The sequence below is a fragment of the Ictidomys tridecemlineatus genome, chromosome 16 (genome assembly GCF_052094955.1).
Source record: "Ictidomys tridecemlineatus isolate mIctTri1 chromosome 16, mIctTri1.hap1, whole genome shotgun sequence".
NCBI classification, from domain to species: Eukaryota; Metazoa; Chordata; class Mammalia; order Rodentia; family Sciuridae; genus Ictidomys; species Ictidomys tridecemlineatus.
Genome location: NC_135492.1, coordinates 5,708,190 through 5,729,424, shown reverse-complemented (window position 1 = coordinate 5,729,424; position 21,235 = coordinate 5,708,190). Strand labels below are relative to the sequence as shown.

Here is a 21,235-nt window from a genome sequence, read left to right as displayed (position 1 = left end):
TCAGCAGTACCTATAGAAATGGTTTCAATAAGCACCTGTATTAGATAGAATAGAAATTTAAGAGTTCCTTTAAAAAAAATTCTACCTTATATCATTTCTCTCCCTCCTGAAACCACGCCCAGATTGTCCTTTCCATATTCTTACAAACTAACTGCCAGTTATAGTATCTTTTTACCCAATGCATCTTATTGAAAGAAAAAAAAATAATTCTTTAACTGTTAGAAAGTAATCATTAGGTTCCTAAAAGGACTTAAGGTAATTATTAGGGAACCTGCTTCCTTAACTCTGTATTATGAGAAAAACTTCCCTATCAAATAATATTTAACCACATTATTACACAACTAGATAATGCAACTGCTAATTCTCATATTTTAAAAAAATTTTTGATTTGACTTTAAGTCAATATTCATAACTATGTGACATAAGATCTTGTGTTAAGTATACTATGAACACAAACCCAGATAAGTACTGTGTCCTTAAGAAGTCAGTAACTGATAATTACAAACCTTTGGTTAATTTTTAAATATGCTTCTGGAGCTCAATGTCCACATTAAAATGAACATATGTATCTTCTTTTCTTGAAGCCACAGGAGTATCTTGCACAGGAGTTAAATCTATGTCATTCAGATCTGGAGAAACAATTAAGTTTCTGCTTATGAGCATTCACATATACAGACGGAAAATATAGAAACTGCAAAGGTTACAATTCCTAAAGAGGCATGGAAAGAGCTGAGAGGAGATTCTCAGGCTAAGAGATTCCTATTTGGAGTGAGCAAGTATGTGAGAGTTGTTGAAGTTCATGGGGTATGTGGAGAGAAATGAATATAGACTGGATAGGAGACCTCATGAAGGGGACAAGGAAGCCTTTACATGGCCAAGTGGACAAAACTTGATCTTCATAGTGAAGTGGTAGGAAGCCTTTACATGGCCAAGTGGACAAAACTTGATCTTCATAGTGAAGTGGTAAAAAGAACAAACATGTTTTTTTTTCCTTAGGGAATAGCCCACTATATATTTCTATGCCAAAAAAAATCTGGAGTATATAATTTGCCACAATGGAGCTCTGCCACCAATTTCTAACTTTGATCAAGTATATGACTTATTTAGAAAAGCCTTTAAACCTAACCTTATCATAATTTCCCTGTTAAGAACCAAAAATGGATGAGAACAGCCAACAAAAACCCTTTGGTTAATGAATAATTTAACATATATATTATCTAAATTCTGGTTATACTGTTTACAACATACCCTGAATTTACAACAACCAGATGGCACGTTATATATAGTTTTAATTTTCCGGGTTTAAAAATCTCAGTTTAGTCAAATTCAACATGGACTCATTTAATAACTCCTCAGTGTTTATGTGTTATTCATTTATGTGTCTCAAAAAGCTCAAAAAACAATTTAGTACATTTAATAATTAAAAAAATATTTACATAAAAATATTTCAGTATAACATATGCAAAGGTAATTTAACATTTACAACATCATTAAATATTTTTGTGTTTTAAGTATACTTTCTCAATGAGTATGCAGTTTTATAAATGGCCTATCAAACAATGTAAATATTTTCCAGTACACTATATATTTGATAACTGGTAACCTCGAAATTTAAAAGTGTACCGGTATTAGTGCTGTGGATTACGTTCTTTAAATAAATGTTTTTCTTTGTGGTCATATTTTTCTTTTAATTAGCACTAATGAACCCATGGATCTGACTTTATTTCTGCAATTGATAAAAGTTCCTCCATTTAATTTAAGCACCGATCTGTTCCTTTGGTGCAAAACTACAGATTAAAATAAGCCGTTTGTACTAACTATAGTTATTTCTGTAAAATGGTATAATTTATTCCTTAATCACATCATCATTTCACGGGATTGCTTTCAGGGCATGGATGTTATGGATGCACCCTACTTCCCTGTCCCCTGATTTTCATCTGCCTCTGTAGGATTCACCTAAGTAGATACCTCAGTAGCACAGGAAGAAGAAGGGGCTGAAGCAGGAGAGATGGGAAAATAGGACATGGGGCTTTGTGGAGAGAAATGAATATAGACTGGATAGGAGAAGGTGAGGGGTGCTATTGTTAATCTACATCCTGAAGACTGTAGCTGCTGTTAAGGACAATGTGTATGTTTAGTCTGCACATTAGATGCAATCTGAAGAGCAAAAATCGATACAAACTCAAAAGCAAAATTGAGTGTATAAGTAGGAAATATTTTTTGTAAGTCTTTCGAACTATGTTCTGTTATCTCTTCTAGAATTTTGCCTCATTATAGAATGCATTAAAGTAAGTTGTCACATATACAAGACCATCCCCTGTCAAAAACTTTGTCCCATATGAGAAAAAACATAATGCAATTTGCCAGTTATTTACCCTTTATACTAACTGTAATATAGGGATCGATGCACTGTCCAGTGTCTTTCAGACCAATTTTCTCAATCCTGATAGTGAGTAATGTCATTCCCGGTTCTGATGGCAACCTTGGTAATAAAGTACCTGGCAACAGAGAAACCTCAGTAAAAGTTAGCTCCACCAACAATTCAGAGTAAATACTTTGACAAACAGAAGATATAGCCTACCTCTTAGGAACTAGCTAGGCATTATGTATTTTTATTTCCGAAATTCATGAACATCTGATGTTATACTTTTTTAGAAAAATATTTAATTTTACACATAATATATCTGCATTTCCCAACCATAAATCACCTTTAAGCAGAAATAATCATTTCTATAATAATAGTATATAGTATGTATAATAAAAGTATGTTAAAAAGATTACTTGAGGAAGCCCAATTATACATAATTGTATAATATGCTCACATAATATTTATATTCCATATGTACTTCTATATTATACTCAGCATCTTAATATGAAGTGGTAGAACAAAGACAAGAAAAGCTTTTAAAATACTTGTTATACTGTTCTAAAGTCTGAGACATTTAATATCAGAGTTGATCAATACATTCTTCTCTTTAGTTACTCCTAATAAAGAAAATAATTTACAATTTGATATTTATGTTTTAATTTAACTATATAGTCTAACTTCTATTCTTCATTCTATTTTGTATGAGGTATTCTCTCAGAAATTAGTACTATACAGACTGCCATATAAAATGGCCATTTGTATAACTGAACATTTTCCCCAAAACCAACTAAAATTTTTAAAACTAAAAACCCACCCAGAACAACATGACAACATTCACCCACCAAGGACATATGAAGGAAGAAATCAACTGTTCAGTATGTTCCCTTTTTTGAAACTAGTAATAGAGAACAGATGCAAATAAGCTGATTTTAATCAAGTATGTATACAGAACCTCAAAATACACTTAACAAAAGATTTTGGTTGATGTTTTTCAAGTTTCTATTCAACAATGTGTTATGCTACTTTTAATGATGAGTTATTTGAAATACATGAAGCAATAAACACACTACATTTGAAAATACACATTTGATTGATGGCAAATGTGGCTTGAGAAAATTTTGGGAGGTGATGGGAATGTTCTGAACTTGTATAGTGATGACAGATGCAAAACTCTATAGAGGTGTCAAAAATCGATGAATTTTATACTTACAGAAGGGAAATGTTATGAAATGCAAATTGTACCTCAACAGTGCTGTTAAAAATGTATTACTTTCTAATTTAAACAAATATGAAGACAATAAAGACAAATGCAATAATGGGAAGGCCTGGAGGCTGCATTCCACTGTTGCATTAACAAATCTAAATGGGCTCAGGCTGATATCATTAAATATATACATAATACCTTTTATGCATCTTCTTTGATTGACAAATGAGGGTACTTTTAGAAGAGGGGCTTGTACCTGGACATCTGGGATGAACTTCAGAGAGTTAAGAAACACCTCTGAAATTTTATGAAAAATGTGAATATGTATACATTTATATTTATATACATACATATTCACATGTATGTATATCATATATGAATTTTTCTGCAAAAAAGTTCATTCTATTATGTAGTACATGGCTGTATAAATATGCTACAGTTTATGTACACATTCTTGTGTTGATAGACATTTGAATTACTTCAAGTGTTTGGATAAAGTTAACAAGGCTATAATAAATACTCTTCTGAACATCTTCTGGTTCCCATAAGCACCCATTTCTGAAACAGAGGAATCACTAAGTCACCTGGCATGTTACCTCCATACCTACTATGTAATGACAATCCATTTCCCAAGGTGGTTGTGCCAATTTTTATTCCTAGCCCAAGTGCAGTAGTGTTCCCATTGCTCCACATCCTCACTAGGTACTGTTTTCTCAGATTCTTCATGTTAGACAATTTTGGTATAAAGAGATCAATCATTTTAATTTGCATTCCTCTGAAGATTAATAAGGTTGAGCACCTTTTAGAATAAATCAAATATATGATTTCCTCTTTTCTGAAGTGTGTTCAATTATTTTGCTCGATTTTTTATTGAGATATCTATCTTATTGAGCTGTAGGAGGTCTCTATTATTTTGCTGGACAAATATTTTACAAATAGCTTCTTAGTACTTTTCCTTTATAAAGACTTTTTGTTGAAGTAGAGCATATACATTTTAAAATGTACAAATTGTTAGTACAGTTTGCTGAACTTCCACAAAGTGAATACACCTGTATAACTAGTATCAGATCTAGGAAAGATATGATCAGCCTCCTGGGAGTGTCCTTCCCCCCACCATATCCAATTCACTCTTCCAAAAGATAGCAACCATTGCTAACTTCTAACACCAAGTATTAGTTTTGAATGTTAAGAATGACTTTTCTCTGCCATGGTGTCTTCTGATTATGATAAATACTTACTGCTAGTAATATCAAATTTCTTAATATCTTCCTTTACTATCAGTGCTTTTTATGTCATATTTAAGACAACTTACCCCACTCCAAAATCATAAAGGTATTATCTTGAAAGCATTTTATTGTTTTGCCATTCACACTTAATTCCATATGTCACACAGAATTATTGACTGCGGTGTATAGTAGGGGCTTTAACTTCATTCAATTTCACATAAATACTCAATTGTCTCAGCACTACTCATTAAAAAGACTGACATTTTCCACCACTGATCTGCAGTCCCACTTCAATCATAAATCATGTGGCAATCACTTTCTGAGTTTTCTATTCTGTCTTACTGGACTGTTTATCCTCTTACCACTAATACAGTATCTTCATTCTATAGCTGCAATAAAAATTCAGATGAGTTTCAGAAAGAGTCTATCTTTATAAACTGCTTCTTCTAATTTATGAACTAGTATATATCTTTACATTTTAAAAATCATTACAATTATTTAATAGAATTTTATTTGACCTAAAAGCCTTCAGAAATAAAGACCTAGAGATCCAGGGAAAACTCCTGTTTTTATGTTTATGTTCCATGAAGAATGGATGGCCATGTAGAAATGGCTGGAAAAGGGGGTGTGAGCTAATGGTAAAAGGCTGCCAGGGTCCCAGCAAGCCCTGTCTGGTCAGATTCTTCTTGGCCTCTCTGTATAGCCTTCTTTCCTTCTGGACGTAAGGCAGATCCTGTCTGGAATGAGGGTTTTTAAGAAAGGGGGGAAGGGAGGGTAGGGGGACAGGAAGGGAATAGCAGGGAAGGAAGGAAAGAGAGAGGGAGAGAGAGAGAGGGAGAGAGAAAGAGAGAGAGAGAGAGAGAGAGAGAGAGAGAGAGAGAGAGAGAGCACTTTCTAGGTTTTATGACTGGCTTTGGGAGAGAAGGGTGAACGGACAGGAGGGCAGGAGGAGAGCAAAGGCTTTGCTGCTGAGCTTGCTTTTGAGATTCCAATCTCCTTCAGTTAGAAGTTCTCAGCAGGCCAAACCCCACCCTTTGGGTTATCATATTCTGATCTGACCCTGCCCAACTTCCCCCTCTCCCTCCCTCCTCCTCCCTTTCTCCTTTTAAGAAGGGAATGTGTAGATCTTTCCATCTTTTAAGATCTTCTTTGATTTCTCTCTTTAGGGTTCTGTAGTTTTTATTGTATAGATCTTTGACTTCTTTAATTGATTCTCAAGTATCATTTTTTTGAGGTTATTGTGAATGGAGTAGTTTTCCTCATTTCCTTCTCAGAGGCTTTGTCACTGATATACAGAAATGCCTTTGATTTATGGGTGTTGATTTATATCCTGCTCCTTTGCTGAATTCATTTACTATTTCTGGAAAGATCTACCTTGCTCTTGGATAGGCAGAATTAATATTATCAAAATGACCAAACTACCAAAAGCACTATATAGATTTAATGCAATTCCAATCAAAATCTCAATGGCATTCCTCATAGAAATAGAAAAGGCAATCATGAAATTCATCTGGAAAAATAAGAGACCAAGAATAGCTAAAGAAATCCTTAGCAGGAAGAGTGAAGCAGGGAGTATCGCTATATGAGACCTTAAACTATACTACAGAGCAATAGTAACAAAAACAGCTTGGTTTTGGCACTAAAACAGACTGGTAGACCAATGGTACAGAATAGAGGACACAGAGACTAACCCACAAAATTACAATCATCTTATTTTAGACAAAGGTGCCAAAAACATGCACTGGAGAAAAGATAGCATTTTCAACAAATGGTGCTGGGAAAACTGGAAATCCATATGCAACAAAATGGAATTAAACTCATAAATCTCACCATGCACAAAACTTAACTCAAAATGGATCAAGGACCTAGGAATTAAGCCAGAGACTCTTCGTCTAACAGAAGAAAAAAGTAGGCCCTAATCTTCATCATGTGGGTTAGGCCCCAACTTCCTTAATAAGACTCCTATGGCACAAGAATTAAAACCAGGAATCAATAAATGGGATGGATTCAAACTAAAAAGTTTTTTTTTCTCAGCAAAAGAAAACAATCCGTGAGGTGAACAGAGAGCCTACATCTGGGAGAAAATTTTTACCCCTCACACATCAGATAGAGCACTAATCTCTAGGGTATATAAAGAACTCAAAAAGCTAAGCACTGAAAAAACAAGTAACCCAATCAAAAAATGGGCCAAGGACTTGAACAAACACTTCTCAGAAGAGGATATACAATCAATCAACAAATATATGAAAAAAATTTCAACATCTCTAGCAATCAGAGAAATGCAAATCAAAACTAAGATACAACTCCAGTCAGAATGGCAGCTATTATGAAGACAAACAACAATAAGTATTGGAGAGGATGTGGGGAAAAAGGTACACTCATACATTGCTGGTGGGACTGCAAATTGGTGCAGCCAATCTGGAAAGCAGTATGGAGATTCCTTGGAAATCTGGGAATGGAACCACCATTTGACCAAGCTATTCCTCTCCTTGGACTATACCCAAAGGACTTAAAAACAACATACTACAGGGACACAGCCACATCAATGTTTATAGCAGCACAATTCACAATAGCTAAACTGTGGAGCCAACCTACATGCCCTTCAGTGGATGAATGGATTTTTAAAAATGTGGCATATATACACTATGAACGTTTTTTAAAGAGAATAAAATTATGGCATTTGCAGGTAAATGGATGGCATTGGAGAAGATAACGCTAAGTGAAGTTAGTCAATCCCCAAAAAACAAATGCCAAATGTTTTCTCTGATATAAGGAGGCTGACTCATAATAGGGTAGGGAAGAGGAAAATGGGATGAATAGATGGATTTTAGATAGGGAAGAGGGGAGTGAGGGAAAGGGAGGAGGCAGGGGATTAGCCTCCTAATGAATGTGGAATGAATGTGATGGACATCATTATCCAAAATACATGTCTGAAGACACATATTGGATGTCAACCTACTTTATATACAAACAGAGATATGAAAAATTGTGGTATATATGTGTAATAAGAATTGTAATGCAAAAAAAACAAGTATATGTATAACGTGAATTGGCATGAACATATTTTATACAAAGATAAAAAAAATGTGCTCTATATGTGTAATAAGAATTGTAATACACTCCATTGTCGTGTATTTAAAAAAAAATAAAATCAATAAAAGAAAAAGAAGGGAATTGGGAGTGGGTAGGGAAAAACTGTGGAATGAAACCAAATTAACTTTTCAATGCACATATGTGAATATACTACAATGAAACTCATCATTTTGAATATCTATAACATACTAATTTTAAAAAATGTAAATAAATAGATCAGTAAAGTAGATGAAAGGGAACAGTGGGAGGGAGGATGGGGAGGGTGAAGGGATTGAATTGGAGCAAATTATATCCCATGCATTTATAATTAGTCCAAATGAATCTAATGTCAAGAATAACTATTATGAACAAATGAAAAAAAGAATAATGACTTCACTGTTTTTATAAAATGCATTCTCATAAACAATTCAATTGAGAGAAATGAAAAAAGTAAAAGAGAATGTACAATTCAACATCTCACCAACCATAACAATTATTAAGTCACTCTTCCATCTTTTTCCCTAATTTCAAGATTGCTCCAGTTTCCTTTTCCTTTTGATATTCTTTTATTTCTTTCAATAAATGTTTATTTTCTACATAAAATTCTTATATTTCTTTTGTTGAATTTATAATAAGGTCTTTAATATTATTTAATACTACTATAAATATTATAATAGTTCATTTTCTAAGCAACTATTACTTGTTTGAGATAAAATTGATTTGTCTGTACAGATTTTCTATCCAGGAACCACATTATCTTATTAATGAGTTATGAATAGATTTTTTGCATATATTCTCTATATATTCATAAATGTGCAAATAAAGAACATCCCCCCTTTTATATTTCATTTTCTTGTCCTAGTGCAGTAGCTAGAGCTTCCAAAACAATGCTGATGAAAAGAAGTAATAGACACTCTTGTTTTGTTCAAATTCATCATTAAACGATTTTGGGCTGTAAATGTCATGTAGCCATGTTTTATCAGGTTAAGGATGTTTTTCTGTTCTTTGACAAGAATTGTTTAAAATCAAGGCTGTATTTCAAACTTAACTGAAAACTTTTTCTGCATTGTTGACAACTTATGAAATCTTTCCCCTTAATCTGCTAATGTGAACTACCTTGATAAATTCTGCTAACAATAATTTGAAAAATCACTCATTAGTTCATGGAGATTTTCTGAATTATTTTCTACAGCATCCTATGTTTATTCAGTCAATCTTCATATGGCAGTTACTTTATTTCTAACTTTTTATCATTATAAAAAACACCTAAACAGAGAATCTTGTGTATATGCAAATGTTTCCTCCTCTTTTTCCTGTATTTTGGGGGTGCATCTTCAGAGTAAATTCTCAGGAATGGGATTGCTAAGGAAAAAATATGTACTTATATGTTGTTAGAGAATGCTCAATTCCCCTCCAAAGGAACCTCACCATTTTTCTGTTCCCACCAGTGATTAATAAGTACCTATTTCCCCTAAGACTCACCAACAGTAGCTTTAATTTCTGTTTTTTATTAAAAATAAAGTTGAGTATCTTTTTATGTTTAACGGATGTTTTTTAAATGTATGTGTGTGTGTGTGCGCGCACGCTCGTGCGCTCGCTCATATTGTCTGTTCCTCTCACGTATTCTGCTTTGGTTATTACAATTAAAATTTTTCTTTATATATTAAGAATGTTGGGTTGGGATGTAGCTCAGTGGCAAAGTGTCTGCCTTGCATTTGCAAAATACTGGATTCAAACCCCAGTTCTAAAAAAGACAAAAAAAGAACCCACCCCACCCCACCCCCAAAACCCCCAAGAATGTTACTTCTTTTATGTATTACCTCTTTACTACCTTTTTTGACATTCAAAAGATGATTGCTTTACAACTTTCAAAGTCTTTTTGATGTTAAGATTATTTTTTTCCAAGTTGATATTAAACTTGTTGTTACTTTGGGGTGAGTCAATTTTATAACCTGTCATCATCTAGGTCTTTCAGTTGAAATGGTAGGGCTGATGCTACATTCCTTACCAACAATCTTTTTGCCTGAGACTACACAGTAAGGTTTAATGTAATCATTATGCTTCGAATAATTTAATATGGAGGCAGTGATTTCAAGTCTGAATTTCTTGTTTAATTCAAGGTAGAATATCAAACATTGTGTTCCATGATGAAGGAAGCTGAGTGTAATTAAGATCATAGATTACATAGAAAGGTGCCTATTTAAGGTGTTTCAGAATGGTCTATGGTGTGCTCTCTCTCTCTGCATGGTCAACTCCTACATACTCAGTGAGTCCTAAATCTGGCTAGATTTATTGAACTCCCTCAGCCCTTCTTTTTTGCCAACCTATGACATTGGTGCACATCTCTAATCATAATCATGTGCTTTTGGCTCTGTCTTGCTGACTACACAATAAGCATCCTGAAAGGTGTGGGAACTGTTCCTTTTGTAGTATGCACAAGGAATAAACAGATCTTTGTTGAAGAAATATTTTATTGAATGAATGACTGAATTTCCAGTTCTAGAGGTTATCATGCTCTAGTAAACAAATGGCTAGAGAATCTATATCAATGAGTGAAGAAATAATAAACATAAAAGAAGATCAAATGCTAAAATAATACCATACCATCTATATGCATGTTTTTGCATCAAAGATAAAACCATGATAGTTGTAAATTGAGCCAATGCATTAAAAGGAAGATTTCTAAGTGAAGAATTAACATATCCAATTACATAGTGTAATATGAGAACAAGTCAACTACATTCATAAAATTCGAAGACTAACAAGGATAAGAAAGAAATCACTACACACAATCCAGTGTAAACTGTGCTATTCCAGCTAGATCATCTGCTCTCAGATCTAGAGCAAAGATCAGAAGAAATGTTCTTCCACATGGAATTGCTATGTAAATAAGAAATAGCTAACACTTGTGTGTATTTGTGATGTGCCACATACTATCCTAATCCTCTCATCTAATCCTCACAACAATAGTTTAGTTCTATTTTTCAGAGGTGAAAAGTGAGGCATAGAAAAACAAATTATCCATAATCACACAGAAGTTTGGCTACAGAGTCCATGCTTTTAACCATCATGTCTCATTTTAACATCTTTATTTTAATTGTCCCTAAAGCCTTAAAAGGAACTGCAGGAGAACCTCCCCATCTCAAGCTTCTACAAAGTTCCTTTTGCCATGTAAACATAACAGTCACAGGTTCCCAGGATTAGAATATAGACATTTTTGTGAGGCCACTATTTATGCCTCATACTTTTAAATATGGAAAACTCTAAATGGCTACAGCTGTCCAAACCAAGTTTTCAATAACATCCCATGGATGTTATTGAGCTGTCACTAAGAACTCCAAGTAAGGGAGTGATTAAAAAAGAGTAACATTTGAACTTTGTACACTGGGCAATGCACATTCACAGGAATGGACAGAGACTGAGCAGCCCAGATAGCAATATGATAGGTCTTTAACACTCATATAGCAGTGAGCAGCAGGACTGTGTTCATTTGGTTAATTCCACTTTCAGTTTTTACTGCAAGACAAAGGAAGCCATTGGTAGCTGGTGAGCCCCAAGTTGTACTGAACACAGAAAGCATGTCTTTTTCTGACTTATCTGCCCCCAACCACCTCTTATGCACCAACCAGAGCAAGCATGCTCTCACTGGTGTCAAAAAGAGTTGGAAGGAATTACTCAATTCAGTGTGATTTTCTGCGAGAGGAAGATTCTAAGCCTAAACCTAAAGACAACTCTGATAAAGTAATGACAATGAATTAGAAGGTTTGGAACCATTTTACCACACTACTGTAATAGGGGATACCAAAAAGTCCATCTTGTTGATGGAAACTGTTTATTAACAGGTGGTACTTGGGTAAAAACTCAAGTTGTTCTATTTCATTGTGCTTCATCTGTGGAAAACAATTTGTGAAGGTAGCTATGGATCCCCCAAATGGCTGTTTGTTAAACATAGACAAGTTCCCTCAAGAATGTTTTAAAAACTGTGTAAAAGCGTCTGACCTAGCCAAGAATGTTACAGCCACTGCCACTGTGGAGAGGAAAGGGAATTGTGCAAGTAAGGCCTCTGCCTCTGCTGGGCACCCCACAGCACTGACACAGACCAAGCAATGAAGCACCACTCTACCTGCAACAGGTACAGAAAAACAATGGGAGAACATCTGAAACCCCCCACCCCCTGCCCATAACTTCTTTGTTCCAAGAGGATGCTGAGAAAAATGAAGGTCTAAGTATCAAGTAGGATGGCCATAGAGATCATGGAGAATCAGACAATGAAAGGACCACCAGCCTGAGGATGAGTCTGGAGTGACATGGATATGAAGGTCAATGGGATCCTTAAGACCCTGTCCTCACATGCAGAAGAGGAATTCATTATTTTCTTTCAACTTTTTTATTTTTGCTTTTTAAAAATTTCTATTGTTTATATCTCATATCATACTATAAGGACAATTTCTAGTCCAAAATTGGAAATGGCATGACAGTCTTTGTTCCAAAATAGTACATCATTGTCTAGGTCAGAACATTAAAAGAGGAAAATACCAAAGATTATATTTTTTAAAACACTGATTTGAATTTGCTTTTTACATGATATTGTACAAATGTTTGTCACAGGCATTTACTTCAATAAGAGGTGAGTCAGTCTTCATTTTGCCTTGGTGCTTGGTAAATTAAATGTCATGAATAAGGAGTACAAAATTTGTTGTCCATACTTTTAGGACAGAGATGAACCTGATATCTAAAATGTAAACTAAGCATTATCATATGTGTGTGATTATATATTTATGTCTTCTTTGTTTTAGATTTATCATACTTGTAATTAAATTCAGATGTTTGATACTACCAATTCAAAGTCTGTCACACACATTTTTTAAGTGCACATTTCTTTGTAATTTTAAAATCCAATAAAAATGATATATATAAAATAATATTTTCTATTATTTTGGGATAATTTTAACATAATTTAAAATAATGGTATTATCAAATCATTATTCGGTCATAACATTTTGTAAATGGCACAAAACATGAAATGGGTCTTAAAAATCTAGCAAGAGAAAAATTTTGCAATTTGTACTGCACATCTGCAATTTGTACACACATACAAATTGTGTGAAAATATGAAAACACATGCACAATTTCTTTTGGTTGGTAACTGATTAGTAGTTGAGAAACTGGTCCAACCTTTCAAGATAAAGAGTAAAATCATAAGAAGTTTGTTCACTTTGAAATTATATTAAAAGTTTGATAAAAATCTTAGGGGTCATTAGCATTCAAATAATAATATTTCTAGGTCTGTGAAAAATTATACCTGATTAAAGTTGTTTGTATATAAGTTATATGAATATATTCTTGTTTTTATTTTCTTTATTGACTGGTACTAGAAATATGTATTTTTCTGTGTTCAGAAATATGTGATTTGGATAATGGCTGAATTCTTAAGTGTAACCATCATATCTGGAAAAAAATAATAAATACTCTCACAAAACCTAAGATGAATCAGTGGGTATATGCTTCATACACAGATGCCATTTAGCATGCAAGGAAGAGTTACTACAGGTGTTGGGTTAAAAATTTGAGTGGCCAGAGGACTTTCAAGACAAAGCAGGCCAGATGTTGCTTAGAGCCTTGATGAAGAGCATACTCAATAGACATTTCCTATAAATCAATTTCTGCAAAGCTCTGGAGAAAACCTTTTGACTTCAAGTGACAAGATTCATGGATTAAAAAAAAAAAACTTAGCCAGACTTAGTGGTGCATGCCTGTAATCCCAGGAACTTGGCAAGTTAAGGCAGGAGAGGCCAGCCTGGGCAACTTAGCAAAACCCTGTTTCAAAATAAAAAAAAAAAAAAGTCAAAGAGCTGGGGATGTAGCTATGTGGTAGAGCACCCCAGACTTCAATCCCCAGTACTACAAACAAACAAGACAAATTATAAAAAAGAAATCTTAAAATGTTTCCAAAACTGCTTGAGAGTAATAGAATATTAACAAGCCTTAAAACTATTGAAAAATAGCTAGGAGAACTTCCAGATAACATTGAATGGTATTTTCCTTTCCTTTCAATATAAGTACATGACTGGATGAGGGACTCTGGCTCTGACTGTTCGGCTCAGTCTGAGAATTTGAGACTTTGAGAGAAAGGAAGTGCACAGAGAGCCAGAGTTTAACTGCACACTTTGGTGGTATTTACTGCTTAACCCTAAATATATTCTGAAATTCTGTGAAATAAGGATGCCCTAATATTCATGGAACAGCAATGAATATTTTGTTGCAGTTTTCAACTTCCTATATGCATGAGTAAGAAAAAACACTGCACTTTAGCTGAAAATGAAATCCATATTTGCTTAACTCTCAAGTTCAACTCAGAATTGAATATTTATGCAGGAAAGAAACAAGTACAGGCTTGATATTAAAGAAGTAAGATTCACTCTTCATTTTGAGTTTCAAAAAACAGTTTTTGTACATATCTAAGACTATATAAAAGATGAATAACCAATACAAATCTAGAATAATGTTGAGATTGCTAGGCTTATGTTTAGGTCACTCAGAAATGTTTTTTTAAATTTTGTCTAAAATTGTGTCATGGCTATTTGTGCATGTGGTACTAGGAAACAAATGTAGGGCTTCACACAGGTGAGGCAAGCACCCTACCACTGAGCTACATCCCTAGTTCTTTCTATTTTGAGACAAAGTCTCTCTAAGTTGCCCCCACTGGCCTCAAATTTGCAATCCTCCTGCCTCAATTTCTTAAGTAGCTAGGATTATAAGCATATAATCCTGATCAGCTATTTTTTTATTTGTATTACTTTGGTTTATCATTTAGAAGCTTTAATATTCAACATGATAAATAACTTTTCAGGTAATAAATAATAGGTTATAAATTTATATCCTCTATTTAAATGAAATCTACTGAGATTACCTTAAGAAAATTAAACTACTATTTGTACTTAAGCCAGTTAGTGTTTAAAGCAGTACACAAAAGTTACTGTTTGTCTTATGAGAATTGAAGGCTTTGAAAATGATATTAATGTCAAAGAAAGGTTTAACAATTTTTTATTCTTTTCAAGAAAGGTTGGATAAAAATTCATTTTTAATTTTAAATGGGAATAAACTACTCTTGGTCATACCATAGTCATATATTATACTTCATCTCATTAGCTTAACAGTAGTAGTGTTTAGCATGTGTGTTTGTCAAAACTCATAAAGCTGCACACTAAAAAAAGATGCCCTTTATATATGTAAGGGACATCTTAATATTTTTTCAAAAGATCATAATAAGCTAGATGCTATGGCACAAGCCTGTAATCCAGGTGACTTGGGAGGCTGAGGCAGGAGGATCCCAAGTTTAAGACTAATCTCAGCAACTCAGTGAGGCCCTCAGCAACTAAGTGAAATCCTGTCTCAAAATGAAAAATAAAAAGGGCTGAGGATGTGGCTCACTGGTAAAGTACCCCTGTGTTAAATCCTCAGTACCAAAAAAAAAATACAACAAACTTACAATTATATAAATTACATAAAATAAAGATAATAAAAATGTTATAATTCTTAGGAGCACCCTGCCATGATAATATAGACACAACAGCCTTATCATGAATGAAATCTTGGATGTCCACAGTATAACAATTTTCCCCATTCTACAATTAAGTTAAAGGTCAAATTGTCCTTCAATGACATTTTTAATTTTATAATGACACAGGCCTTGGAAAATATGATCGAAAATCAAATATAGCCAATTGAACTATATGTACTCTTTCTTACTTTGAGGAAAATAATTCAGGGAATAGAAAGGTTTAGTGAGCTTTCTGTATCTCTGAAATAAAATACCAAAATGCTATATCAGAATACAAAAATCTAATTACTTTGGGCTTAATCTTTCATAGCAAATAGACTTAATTTACAGAGTTTCTTTTCAACTCAGCAACCTGAAACCAATAAAGACCTTAATCTGTCCATTTCATGACTTACATCATCTGCTTCAAGGATCTTGTTTGCTACAGAAGTATAGCTAGTGAACAAATAATCAAACCAGAAATTTATAGAACTGGAATCTATTTCAAGTACAGCATGTGGTTTGAAAAGGAAATAAAAAATACAGAAAAATTTTAGCAAATTTATTTACCTCATCATCTCAGCAATTTTGAAATTTCCTACAAATATGACAAGTAAAATATAGCTCTTTCTTCATAAGGACAAACAGATTGGAAATAATTACCTTGTATCAAAGAAACACTAACAATAACATTTTATAGTGACTGTAATTTTTCCAATAACCCTATGGTGTAGGACTGTTAGCACCATTTAGAAGTGATAATGAAAATACAGTAGCCACCACTACCCCAGCAAATGAAAAGTATCATGCCAAATGCTTTGTATGTGGTGCCTTAATTTTCATTGTAACCCTATGAATTAGGCATTGTCAACATCTCCTTTTATAAAGAAAAAAGTACAGTCACTTAACTACTGATTGGCAGATGTTAGACTCAAAAGCGCAGGTATCTTGTTTGTCTAAGCCTATACTGTTTATATTTCAAACGTCTTCTACCAAAGAGTATTTAAATTACTGGAATATGACTTTAATTATGAAGTTTTCTGGATGATATGTATATTATATTTAATTATACCATAATGCATAAAAAATGCATCACAATAGTACAGTGTTATTTCCACACTTCCAAAAAAATGAACTAGTTCATCAGAAGTAAAAACTGTGCACTGTATAAGAACAGAAGAAATTATAGAAGTGGAAGAGGCAAAAAATTCACTCAGGGTGCTTGACTAGGGTATTTTACAACCTTGTCAAGATCTTCCACAAATAAAAAGAACTTGCTATGTATTCTTTATTTCCCTGTTAAGGGCAACTGTATAGTATCTGTTCCTCCAGGTCCAGGTTTCACAATCATATATGATTATTTAAAGAACAGCTAGATATATAAAGAAAAGAATTAACATAGCAAACAGTTACTCTAGAAAGCCTACTTACAATGTTGGTCCATGGCTAGCATCTGGGAACCTGGATTTCAGAAGGATTCCCATCATGCCCTGTTAAGAAGATCACTGTGCCTAAACCGTCCATGCAAACAATATGGTTTGTGCTGAACACTTGCTTTCTTCCTGGAGTCTGTAGTTTTGGTTCATGCTAACCCCAATAAGTGTCTTGTGCACTGAATCTCTACAGTGTTTCCCCAATAGACAATATTTTTCATTTTACAGGTGTGAAATAATGTTGAGAGAATCAAGTACATATTTGACTCTGCTGGGAGAGGACTCTTAGACGTTTGGTTTTCTCTGGAATTTGCCTGTGTGCTTTTACCCTTTGCTGATTTTGTTCTTGTGTTTTCTTGTTGTAATGACTCAGAATACAACTGTGAGTACAGCTATATGCTGAGTCCTGTGGGTCTTCCTAGCCAATCACTAAACACGGGATGTTTTGAGGATCCCTGACACAAATAGTAAGATACTTTCACAATAAACCATTAGCTACCGCTATCAGAATGGCCATGATAATTTGCTTAAGATTGGCAAACCTGGAGATGTTTTACCCGCCACTAACAAGTACAAAAGTAAGTTCCAAACACCTGACCTTGAATTATATAATGTACATTTTTTGTACCCACCAGGCACTCTAGCAGGAAAAGAATCAGGAGACCCTGCTCCAGCACCACCTTCTTCTTCATCTTCTTCAAATTCCAAATGCTCTTCCTCACCAGGGGCTGAAATTCTCCTATATAAAAAAGGACAGAAAAATTAGTGAGCTACTCCACTTAATACACCAGCTAACCCTCATAGCCACTAACTTCCCAGATAAGATGCTGATTATTAGGTTAATGTTGATATAAATGTCAATGTCAATCATCTCATTGCTACCAATGGTATCAGCCATATCACCAATACCAAATTTGATAGGGAAAAAATACAGAAATATTTGAAAAACAGGCATAAAATAGATAATAAAATCAGAAGATAAAATATGGATGCTTATTTATTTACCTTAATGGGACAGGCTGAACATCAAATGGAAATTCTTTATTATATGTGAGAATATTCTTTAGGACTAGAAAAAATACATAGACCAACATTAGACTTATATCATAATCTTAGACTTATATATTAGTTAGTCTTATATGTTATATCTTAAATTGATACTTTTAATCATATTTTATAGTGTATTAACCACACATTAATATATGTATTTTAAATTCCGAGCTTCACTATCATTTCAAGACTCTGCAATTGACTACTGAATGTCATAGCAAAATAAAAATGTCCATTGTGGACTGCAGGTACCAGTATTTTCAGAGTACTGTAAGATCTCCAAGGAAAGTCTCAGAGCCCTCATAGAAAATGAACCATAAAATAGTTTTCCAATGTACAAGGTCCTAGGTGATATGAGGTACCAGTGAAAGAGAATACCTCTTCTCCTGAAGTATTTTAATTAAAAGATTGATACTGAAGATGACTAATTAAAGAGAAATAGATAATCACATCTTATTCTTTATCCTCAGTAGATTATCCTCAATACTTATCACACTGGTAAGGTTTGTAGAAGCAAGGTTATAATTCTAATATTCCTTTTATGATGAAATTTATTGTATATGTGTAAATACATATATACATGCATATATATATAAATATATATATTTTTACACGTGTGTACACACACATACACATACACACACACACACACACACACACAGCAGACTTTCTCCTCAGGGAAGTCATCAAACAACATAATGCTATCACCTCTTGTGTCCTGGTTGATTACTTTCTGGCATGTAAGCCTACAGACAGATGTTCTACAATTCTATCTGTATCTGGAAAAGTATTTTATGAAATTTATTGTTTCATTCCCCAATTTATGGGTTCCTAGTGACTACCTGCAATTATTTCAAGGTGAATATTTAGCATTATTAATTGTGCAACCCATGATTTTTACTCTAATTACTCAGACTTTAATTTTGGAGTCTTGCAGATTTGAGTTAAAAGGAGTATGGCATATTGGATTCCTAAATAAGGAAATTCAAAAAGAACAGGTTGTAATTACATAACTTATTCCAATAGGAGTCAATCATCCAGTGAGAAAAAAGTTGGAAACTTGTACCTAGATTCTCATTACTCACTCTTATTCTTTCTCCCTTTAGCTCTTTCTCATCCTTTATCTCTTTCTTCATCTCAATAAATGCATACCAAGTACTCACAATGTTCCAATCACTGTTTTAGGTGCTAAAGATACACACAGTTATCAAGAACTCATATCTGGACCTTAGACCTTACTAAGGAAAAGTAGACAATAAATATGCCAACAAATAAACAAGATAATGTAAGATTGATTAGTGGTATGAAGGATACAAACAGGATGCTGTGTAAAAGCAGAGAGAACTTGGTGGAGTAGCTAAGGTAGACAGGGTGCCTTTCAAAACTATACTGTAAAAAGACATTTGAGCCAAGACCTGAGATGAGAGGAATCATCCACAAGTGGCTCTAGCATGAGGGCTTCCCAGGTATTAGAGAACAGGCTGGAGCAACAACAAAGGTTCCAAGTAGGAAACAGTTTGTCTTATTCAAGGCACTAAAAGGACTGTGGGAACTTAAGTCTGACAAGCAAAGGGGAAGCAGCAGGAGATCAAAGTAGAAGGTTTAGATCAAAACCTAGCCCTACAATTACAACAATAACTTCAACATTTACATGAATACTCTAATCTTCCCAGTTCTAAAATGAGAATGCTACTTCCTTTACAGGCTAATGAGAGAATTACAGCCTAAATAAATTTATACAAAATGGCAAGGGAAAATCTAAAATGGACATTCACTCTCTCCATGACCTTCTTGATCTAGTTGACTAGAATCCTAATATTTCTTATCTCACTAAAAAATACTGTTTATTTTTTAATATAAGAACATCTTTTCTATACTTCTGCATGATCATTGTTACTAAACTGTTAAATCAACTCAATATTAATAAGTAATATTAATAAATATTGATCACTTACACAACAATGGAATAGATACCAAGAATGGGGAGCAGGTAACAAAAAGATCATGTCTCACTCATATCAGAAACAAAAACACAGAAATGATCATATTGTAATAAGAGTTTAATGAAATGGGCAAAAAAATCAACCATTAAAAATGTATATAACAAAAATTTTTAAAAGTTGATCCTGTTATGGTAGCATGTGTCTGTAATTCCAGGTACCAAAAGCCTGAGTCAGGAGGACTAGAAGTTCATCTGCCTAAGCAACATAGGGAGACCCTGTCTCAAGAAGCATCATGATGGCCCCCTGGTTCTGACAAGGTTCACATGGGGCCAGGAATAGACCTGTCCCAGGTTCTTCTCCTAGATGTCTGGGGCCACAGATCCATTCAATGGTTATTTCAAATTCTCTGAATTTGTAACTGAAATGAATCATCCATGGACTTAGTGAGTCACCTGTGGAGTCAGGGATACCCTAGTAGAGAGGGTCAAGTACAATCTTCTGACACTACTTTCCCCAGACCAATATGTTTAAAATAGTATCCCATCCTGGAGAACACACATTTGTCCTCTACTAAGTGTATCACTTCACCTTGAGCTCACACCTGTGGCTTTAGAAAGTGTACCCTATAATCCACATGAACCAAAGAATCCACTGGGCAGCAAAGGGTGTGAGTGTGGGTGGGAATACAGTAGGCCTCAATCTACAGGAACCCCTCCTAAACACCAGACCATCTTAAGCCACAGGAGCATAAAATATGCATCTGCAGAATCACTTGGGAAAGACAGCATAAGGATGGGCACCAACACTGGAGACACAGGAGATACCCTAATCTAGGGTGAGAAAACTAGGGCATAGAAAACTATGCCAGTGCCCCATTCATTGGCATGTAGTCTTCAGTTGCTCTCATGAGTACTTCATATAGAGACAGTTATAGTGTGGCCTGCAGAGGCCTGCCACCCCTTACTATCTGCCTTTATGGAGAAAGTAAACAACTTGTGCCTACTTTATACCCTTATATGATGCTGGATCCTCAAGAGTTAGATGAGGCTAGGATCCAAGGTCAGAAGTCTATAGATGCTACTACAGAAATGTATAGATGTACCATTGCTGTTAGGGGACAGACAGATGAGGAGGGTGGGAACACACGTTTAGAGAATAATTCTATGAAATGTCCCACTGTGCTGATTCCCACATGCTTTCTTCACCCCCACATGCTTTCTTTGCCAAAAACCAATTTACCTGCAGCCCTGACTAACCAAAGTGGAAATAATATGTCTTATTCTTCAGCAAACTATTATCTACAAGGAAATTCAGGCAGGAAGTAACATTGACAAGAATAACCCAAGTTATGTGTCCCTTCACAGACCAGATTCTGGAAGATAAAGATGATTCCTCCTAA

The 21,235-nt window shown here is 34.3% G+C and overlaps 1 protein-coding gene across 1 annotated transcript; it reads right to left on the bottom strand.

Annotated features, from left to right (window-relative positions):
- Positions 1–513: 513 nt before the first annotated feature.
- On the bottom strand, positions 514–17,937 carry LOC144371317 (axin interactor, dorsalization-associated protein-like). The gene is made up of 4 exons (XM_078033701.1): positions 17,849–17,937; positions 17,476–17,582; positions 2,376–2,498; positions 514–629 (listed from the first exon to the last, which is right to left on the bottom strand). Exons 1-4 carry the CDS (start codon positions 17,935–17,937, stop codon positions 520–522), a joined length of 429 nt encoding a protein of 142 aa, XP_077889827.1. The 3' UTR covers positions 514–519.
- Between the last annotated feature and the right edge of the window lie 3,298 nt (positions 17,938–21,235).

Bases quoted from the DNA above. Each gene is read 5' to 3' on its own strand.
- LOC144371317 (XM_078033701.1), bottom strand. From the start codon at position 17,937: ATGTTGGTCTATGTATTTTTTCTAGTCCTAAAGAATATTCTCACATAT. The intron at 17,583-17,848 runs GTAAATAAATAA...TTTTTTATATAG, and splicing joins GTTCAGCCTGTCCCATTAAG to GAGAATTTCAGCCCCTGGTG. The intron at 2,499-17,475 runs GTGGGTACAAAA...CTCTGTTGCCAG, and splicing joins TTTTCCTGCTAGAGTGCCTG to GTACTTTATTACCAAGGTTG.